Below are 8,583 nucleotides of genomic sequence, written 5' to 3' on the forward strand. Positions count from 1 at the left end.
GATGAGGCTTTCTGCTTCCGTAAAGATTTGCAGCCTCGGAAACCCTGTGCAGGGCCACTATGAGTCGGAACAGACTCCATGGTATTTAATAACAACAATTCTAGACAAGATAAAAACTATTCTGTGGGAATTCTACTTTCCCTGCCTCACTCTGTAGCAGCCCCCTCCCCATTTTAGGTAGTTAATGGCTAAGTTGCCCATCCCTATCAACCCTGTGTACTGGGGGGATAGACTTGATTCTTAATGTGAAGATTCCTTCCCTCTCGGTTGGCATTTTGAACAACTACATTCATAAGCAAAGGTCAAGTTCATCATAGCCAGGGTTTTTGTGTTAGCATTAATTTCCGTGTGGTTCTCTCCTATGAGTCCAAGAGATGTGGAAAAGCAGCCACAAGGAGGCCAGCCCAGCTGCATTCCCACCGCCCATCCCTCTGGAGGTTCCTGTCATTCTTTCTACTCTCCCCTTTGGGTTGGCTTCAGCTCCGGGCAGTCTCGCAGCTCTCCTGGTCCCCTCCTCTCTGCACTCAGATCCATTCGGCTACTTCTGATTCCAGAACGCTCTGCACTTTCCACAGCCAGAGATGACAACAGACATCATGTGAGCCAGAGTGTGCTGATGGTCACAGATCTGGGCCATGCCCAAGAAGTGCTACTCCCCTCTCACTTCCTCTGCCAGGAAGGTTCAGGGCTGCTCTGTTGAGTGTAGAAAGAGAAGAAACTGAAAAAGAGAGAGCGATTTTGAACACATCCTAGACCGATTTTCATCAGTGAAAGCAAAGGCACCGTTGTACTTTTCACGTAGTGTAGTATGCATTAAGTAAAAGACAAGAGCATGACTTGTATTTCTGCACTGATATTATGGTAAAGTTCTCTGAAAGATGGATGTCAGATGTTGCGAAATTTCATAGGTGTCATAGGTGCTCTTCTCCATAGATAATGCTCTGTGTCTCATTGTGCACCCCAGAGAAAACTCTGCTGTTAGGGGGAAACTAAAAGGATCCCTGGCAACAAAGGAACCCATCAGTCACTCCTTAAAGATTCTCATCCAGGAAACCCTACTGGACAATTCCCTAGGGTCTGTCCTATAGGAGCACTCAGAGCCATATTGACTCCACCATACACAACCACAACAAGGGGACTAATGGAGCTGATTACACCACTTTTGTCAGAGAGTTTACAGCCCATTCATTGTCTCAGTGACAATGATGAGTTCCCATGATGAGAAGGAGCAGGCTTTCATGTGTCAGATAGGGCCAAGTTTCCAAACAGCAAACTTGGAGGAATTGATTGTGCCTCTCCTTCCCTGGGAAGTCGTGAGTGACTCAGTGGGTAAGTGTTTCAACTCTTAAACTAGGCTGCAAAGATCTCCTGTGGCAGTCTCTGAGTGACTAAGGAAATGTCTATAAGTCAAACGTGAGGTAAATTGGAACTGCTGCGTGCAGTTCTTATATAGCCATATTTTCATGCACGAAGAGGCTTCAAGCTTTCGTAATGCTTTCAAAGTTAGCACGTGCAACAAGTGAGGTGATTATGATGAAGAATCTGTTGTCAGTAGAAGCTGTTCAGTCGTTTCAAAGAGTGGACAGTTTTGCATAACATTAAAGAACAAATCTGAGTCGTCCATAAATCAGATGTTCTTGTAATCCGGGAACCGCCTGTACAACCCCTCAACCCGACACGGCACTCCCCCTGTTTTGTTGTATGTTTAATTACGGCATAATTTATGCTTTTTTTAAAAAACAAACGAATTGTATTTCTGGGTCTGGACTGGAGGGCTGTGTACAGCTGTGAGGGTCAGCTCCAAAGCGCAGCGTAGGAAAAGACACAGCTTTTCTTTCCTCTTTCTGCCCTTTGCGGGTTAAGTTCCAGGGTCGTGGGACAATTCCAGGCCAGCCAGCCCTAGGACGCTTCTGCCAGCGGTCTGGGGCTCAGACTAGGGGTGGAGCGGCATGAGTCTGTCCTGTTAGCCTGGACCCAGCAATCGGACTCTGGGCCGAGACACGACGGACCGCGAATAGGGGCCTCTGGTCCCGAGCCTTGACCACCCCCCCCCCCCGGCGAGTGGTGGAGTTGGACGATTGAGTAGAGGGGGCTGCAGGTGCCGCGGAGGAACCTGCCCGATGCGCACCCCACCCCATCTCCCTGCCTCGGGCCGCGGGCCAAGCCCTGGGACTTCCGGAGCCCGGGCGGTGCTTAGGGGCCCTAGTCCTCAGGCAGTCTCCCGGGCCGGGGCGGGGGGTGGCCGGGCTCCCGCAGGGACGGCGGGCGGACTGGCGGGGTGGAGTGAGGGCGGGCCGGCCCCCTCCCCTCCCTCCAGACCGCCCGCCCTTCCTTCCTCTCCGATCTGCAGCCAATTAGACGCCCCCTCGGGTGGGAGGCGTGCGGCGCTGCATAAAGCCCTGCGTGGCTGTCACCCTGCGAGCAGGCTGCGCACCGCCCAGGCCGGAGCCGACGCGCCGCAGACTCGGGCGCCTGGACCACGAGCGCGAGGAGCCATGGCCACTACCAACGGGACGGTAGAGAATGGACAGCCCGAGAGGAAAACGTCTGCCCTGCCTCGCCCCATCCGCAACCTGGAGGTCAAGTTCACCAAGGTGAGCTGGGCGCCCCTCCCACTCGACGGCCTTCCCTCTCCGCGCTGAGCCGTCTGGTCTGGGGAGAGTGGGTCGTCCGCTTGGGGCAGAAGGGACCGCGGGGCCAACGGGCCAGAAGCCCCTCCGCTCGGCCCCTAAGGGTGCTCGGGCTGCGAGAGGGGCTCCCTCGGCTGACTCGGCGAGGCACTCAGAGACCCGCGCAGAGAAACCGCGCCCACGCCAGGCGTTCGGGGCGGGAACCGGCTCCCAAAGCCCCGATTGCAGTCCTGGCTGGGGCTCCGCGATCCGCACCGCGGGCGGACTCGCAGGCAGTGTGGCACGGCTCCCCGAGCCTCGAAGCGGGGGGGACGGCGAGGGCCAAGCTGCACCCAGGCGCCGCCCGTACGGTCCTCTGCAACGCCGTTTGGAACATGAGCGCAGGGTGCGCGGCCGGCGGGTGCCCAGGGTGCGGTGGTCCTCTTGCAGACCCCTGGGGGGTGATTTACCGAGTGGAACCGGCTAGGCTTCGGCTAGGTGGCCCGCAACGCCAAGAGCCCTTCTGAGAAGTCGGTCTCGGCGGGAGGCGTAGGGGGCACCGTGTCATCCGGAGCAAAGGCCAAACGTCGGACACTTTCTAGTCGGGTTAGTGTGTACCCAGGTGACTAGGAGAGTTGGGGGAAGTGAGAAGGTCCTCGCTCGGCGAAACTAGCGCGAGCTTACCGCTCCAGGAGTGAGATCTCTGCGGCTGGGAAGGTCCCAGCGCCCTGGCCCGTCGTGCCTCCAGACCCTGACTTCTGTGCGCTGCTCGACCAGAGGCCGAAGCGGCCACAGAAGTGACATCACTTGTACAACGGCAGAAAGGAAGGTGGTGAGGCCCCTCCAGGGGCTGTGAGTGAGGCAGACTGGGGAGCCCAGCGCCGTGGAGCGCGGCCAGATCGACACTGCCAGGCAGTTTAGGGGCGCGCTGCTCGCCCTCACCCGGGGAATGGGGGGTCATTAACCAGGGTGAAGGCCGAGAGCTGCTGCAGAGAATTCACTTTGCCCAACTTTGTCTCTTCTTGGCTTTATATCTTCCATCGCTCCCAACTCCAGCTGACACAGCGCTTGGGACATTCTGGAACAATTTTCCTTTCAAGAGTAGCAATTATATCTCTCACATAGTTCTAATCAAGCGGGGAAAGCGTCGGGCCACTATGTGTGGCCTTCAGATTTTGTTTTCTTGCCACTTAATTCCCAATGTCGACCTTGCTTCTAATCACAAGACATTTAAATGAAGTGTTTTCAGCGGGGATTGTAATCAGCAGAGACACGTTAGAGTAAATGCTGGAAATGGCTTTTTAATGTACGTTGTTTAGGAGTATTAGCTTTAGAATAAAAATTCCAACACAATTCCTGTGAGAATATCACCTTAATTTTTTAGACACTAACAATAAAGGCTACTGGCATTGTTGGTGCTGTCCTCCAGTTTAGGATTATAACAAGTATTTGGAGACCAGGAAGTAAAGTTACTGTCATTTTACTTTCTTCATTGCAGAAGCACGATCAACTCTGATATGAAATCGTTTCTGGGTGTTTGTTTTTTTCTATGATTCTTTAAGACCATTGAAAAGTCCAAATGCAGCCGTTCTGAGAAGGATCTTGGAAGAGTTAACAGAACAATGAAAGCCTGCCGAAAGTTCCATGTGTGGTTAAAGTTGAGGAATCAAGGCAGAAGGAATTAATACCGAATTCTTGGGGGGCTGGGGAGACTGGGAGAAGGTCCTTCTTACCTAAATGGGGGTCACTGCCTCTGACCTTACTCCTGGCCCACCTCCACAGAGGCTTGCATACATAGCAGGTTGCGGGTAGACAACCGAAGGACAAGACTACAAATGCCTCAGGCTGAAGAAGGAGAAAAGACCTAGGGAAAAAATTGTTGTTGTAGTTGTTAAGTGCCTCAGAGTCAGTTCCCACTCATAGAGACAGGGTTTTCGAGGAGCAGCTGGTGGATTTGAACTGCCAACCTTATGGTTTGCAGTCCAGTGCTGATCATACAGCACCACACCCAGAGTTGTTAGGTGCCTTCAAGTTGGTTTTGACTTATAGCGACCCCACACACAATAGAACGAAACACTGGCCAGTCCTGCGACATCCTTACAATCGATATATTTGAGCCCATCTTGGCTGCCACTGTTTTGATCCATCTCAGTGAGGGTCTTCTGCTTTCTCTGACCCTCCACTTTACCAAGGATGAGGTCCTTCTCCAGAGACGGGTCCCTCCTGACAAGCTGACAATGTGTCCTAAGCACCAGAAACAGAGCCTCTCTACTCTTGCTTCTAAGGAATGTTCTGACTTCCCTTCCAAGGCAGATTTGTTTGTTCCTCTGGCAGTCCATGGTACTTTCAGTATTCTTCACCAACACCATCATTCAAATGCGTGGATTCTACTTCGGTCTTCCTTATTCATTGTCTAGTTTGCACATGCGTATGAGGTGATTGAAAATACCCTGGCGTGGGTCAGTCACACCTCAGTCCTCAAAGTGACATCTTTGCTCTTTAACACTTTAAAGAATAGGGAAAGAAAGAATAAATGGGAGAATTTAGGTTTGTAAACTAGAGGCCCAGGGCAGGCAGCCTGGGGTGAGGGGGAGGCAGGGGTAGTGGGGGTGGAATGCATGAGTCTGATAGTTTTCAAAACATGGCGATTTTTGCTAGTGGAGGACACACCAAAGAGGGTCCTTCCCAGCCTGGGTTTTTTCCCCAGGGTTGGTCTAGCTTTCAGAAGGAGCACTTTGTCGGAGTCCCTTTATTGGTCTCCCATTTTCACATTAGAGTCTGTAGGGCTGTGCTGGGTGGTTCTGGTGAATGGGGCCCCTCCAAAAGTCTCAGAGGTAGAACCCGTTTTTACTTTATGGGGCTTCTTCCTTTCCTCATAAAATTTCTTTTAGTAACAGAGATTCTCTTTAAGGTGTTCTGGCTAGCACCTGTTTTATTTTCTCTTTTATCAAAAAATAAAATTGCCTACATGGTAGCATAGGAGTTCTGGTAGCGTAGTGTTTACAAGTTGGGCTGCCAAGCTTGAAGTTAGCCAGTTCTAAACTACCAACTATTCTGCAGTAGAAAGATGAAGATTTCTGCTCCCATAAAGAGTTGCAAACTTGGAAACCCTATACACGGTAGCTATGAGTCGGAACCGACACCGCAGCACACAACCACAACCACCAAATTTACCTTAAATCGCTGTCCTTCTTTGCTTTTTTACTTTGTGTTGTGAATTGTGAAGGTTTCTAAACAAGATCATCAGCTTTGACATGTAGAGTCGTAAGCAACTCTATGGCATACCACCACCACCACCACCTCATGTCCTTATGAGAACGCTCCTATATAAATACCCTGAAAGCATACTTGCTTTTGAGTTTAGCCAAGCCAACAAGCCAGCATCCAATAGAAGTTCTTGGAAGTATCAGCAGGATTCACTGGTGTGAATTATCATCTTCACCTTCACTTGGGCAGCTGCCTCCTCAAAATAGCTCTTCCAGGCCCATATCCCGCAAAATGTGAATTCCCACCACAGCACAGTAAAACTTCATCATTACACCTCTAGAAGGTTTGTTTCACACAAGCTCGCTAGTCAAAGGGGAACAATCCTTCTCCAGACGTTTTGTATGGTTGATGGACCTCAGCCACTGACCCTCTCTTAATTTGTGTTTTTTGTTTTGTTTTAGTGTAGAGAAAATCAACAGCAGAAACCACTTATGAAATTACTTTTTACGGCCACAATTTAAAAAATTGTTAAATTTGAAACATTGTAATGGGAAAATATGGTAAAAGTCAGGCAGCCTGAGCTTCTTTTGCTAGTTAGAAAGAATTTACAAATCAATGTCATGGTTTTTTTTTTTTTTAGAGGCACATGCTTGGAAATGGAATATAACGTATCACACGGCACTATTTCCATCCTCTTATTTATGTTCTCTCCCATCACCTTCTCAGTTTCCTTCCCCCTTGGAACTGATACCAGGAAGGACCTAGAATCAGCAATTTTCATGGACACTCTATTATCTAACCCACGAAATTTCATCTTCCTCTGCTGGCTGCACTTTCTTCCCTGGGCTAACTGCACTCCTGTTTTCCACTTAGTAATTTCTTGCTGGTACTGAGTGATGGCTTGCTGGATGGCAAAAGTGAACTCTTGGATTTGGTTTCAGCTGGAAGAATAAACGTGTAATTGTAGCCTGACCTTTCCCACACGTGCTTCCCTGGGGGCCTGGCCTCACATTGAAGGTGCTGAGCTTCAAAAAGTCAGATGGGCACATTCCAGCTGGTCAAGGATGTTCTAGGTTCTGGATCCCTAACTGGCAGAGGGTGACCTTGCTCACCTGGCTTGCCACGGAGAGCAAAGCGGGGCTTACCAGCAGTTTCCAGACGACACTGCCTTGTGATGTGCAGTGGAATCCATGCTGGGAAGCTGCTTTACAGGGAACATAACCAGCATACATGTCTCATGAAATGGGCCCCTGCTTTCCTCTGTCATAGTTGTTAAGTGCTACCCTGTTTAGCGTTTCCGAAGCTTTAAATCTTTTCGGAAACAGAAAGCCTCATCTTTCTCCCTCAAAGCGGCTGTCGGGTTCAGACGATGTTCCTTGTGGTTTACAGTTCCGTGCTTATATGGCGTCACTGCCCCCCCTCGTCTGTCATAGTTAGGAATGAAATGTTTCAAATGAGTACATTTCACAATAATTGAAAAAATTTTTTAAAGTTAATGAGAAGCAAGGGATATAGAAATTGGATCTGGTGAGCCCGTTCTAGACGTACAAGTTCTCAGTGGTATTCTATATGATAAAGCTGTTGCTTTAATGTGTTTTGTACATTACCTGTGACCTCTGTTTCTAGATCTTTTCCAGAAACTCTTCTCTTTTAATGTGATCCTTACAAAGCAGTTACAATTCAAATAAACTAAAAGTAAGTAATGCACACATTTCAGTGTGTTACTTACTTTGAATATGGAATCCTGGTGTGGCGCTGTGGGTTAATGCGCTGGACTGCAAAGTCGGTTTGGACCTCAAGGTCGGCGGTTCAAGCTCACCAGCTGCTTCCTTGAAAACCATATACAGGGTTGCTATGGGTCGTGACTAACTTGATGGCACTTAACAACAACAATAACTTTGTGTATGACACCTTTTTTTACCCAGTGTTCTCATTTCTGCCTGAGTTCTGACTGCTGCCGTGTGCTGTTGAGTCAGTTCTGACTCAGTGACCCTGTGTAGGGTCTCTGAGACGGTAAATCTTTGCAGTCGCAGAAAGCCTCATCTTTCTCCAGACAGAGTGGTTGGTGGATTTGAACTGCTGACCTTGTGGTTAGCAGCCCAATGTGTAACCCACTACACTACCAGGGCTCCTTGTGTTCTGTGTTCTGGCTAGTTCTTTTTAAATATATATGTATATATTATTGTGAATTGAACAAAGGCTTGCAGACTAGATCATCAGCTTTACATTTAACAAATCATACACTGTGTTCCTTCTCAAAGATTACAATCCGCTTCCTGCAACAACAGTTACCAGGCTTCCTCCCTGTGGTTCCTATTTGCATTCCACCCACCTTCCCATCCCTTCTCAACTTTGTCCTTGGTAAAATGGTGTCCTTTTGAGTTTGAATGACTGACCATTTCATGACGAGTATACCTCAATAGTGTTGTCCCTCACTGTAAACCTATCTACTGCTTGGTCTAAAATTGGGCCATGAGGACGAGTCCTTTTCCAGACCTGAAGGCTGATTGCAGGCCATATCGCAAGTTCCTCCTGTCTCTTTCTGACCAGTAAACCTGTCTTATTTTAAAAATAATTTTGAGTTTTGGTCCACATTTTCTCTTGTTTTATGGCTAATTCTTTTCTTTCTTCTTCTTCTTTTTTTTTTTTTAATGTTTTATTGTGAATTATGTGATCGTTTACATGGGAGAACATTAGTTTTACATTCATCCTATCGTGTATCATTGCCATGGTTACAATCCCCTCCCTGCATCATCAACCAACACTA

The 8,583-nt window shown here is 48.8% G+C and overlaps 1 protein-coding gene across 1 annotated transcript in view; it reads left to right on the forward strand.

Moving 5' to 3' along the window:
- The first annotated feature begins 2,426 nt into the window (after positions 1-2,426).
- LOC102832427 (aldehyde dehydrogenase family 1 member A3-like) overlaps positions 2,427-8,583 on the forward strand; it is a 47,048-nt gene continuing 40,891 nt past the window's right edge. The window contains exon 1 of the mRNA XM_006872155.1: positions 2,427-2,594. Coding sequence (XP_006872217.1) covers positions 2,496-2,594 — 99 coding nt within the window. The 5' untranslated portion in view covers positions 2,427-2,495. The remainder of the gene's footprint in view (positions 2,595-8,583) is intronic.

This window comes from Chrysochloris asiatica, unplaced genomic scaffold (assembly GCF_000296735.1).
Source record: "Chrysochloris asiatica unplaced genomic scaffold, ChrAsi1.0 scaffold00184, whole genome shotgun sequence".
In the NCBI taxonomy this organism is placed as follows: domain Eukaryota; kingdom Metazoa; phylum Chordata; class Mammalia; order Afrosoricida; family Chrysochloridae; genus Chrysochloris; species Chrysochloris asiatica.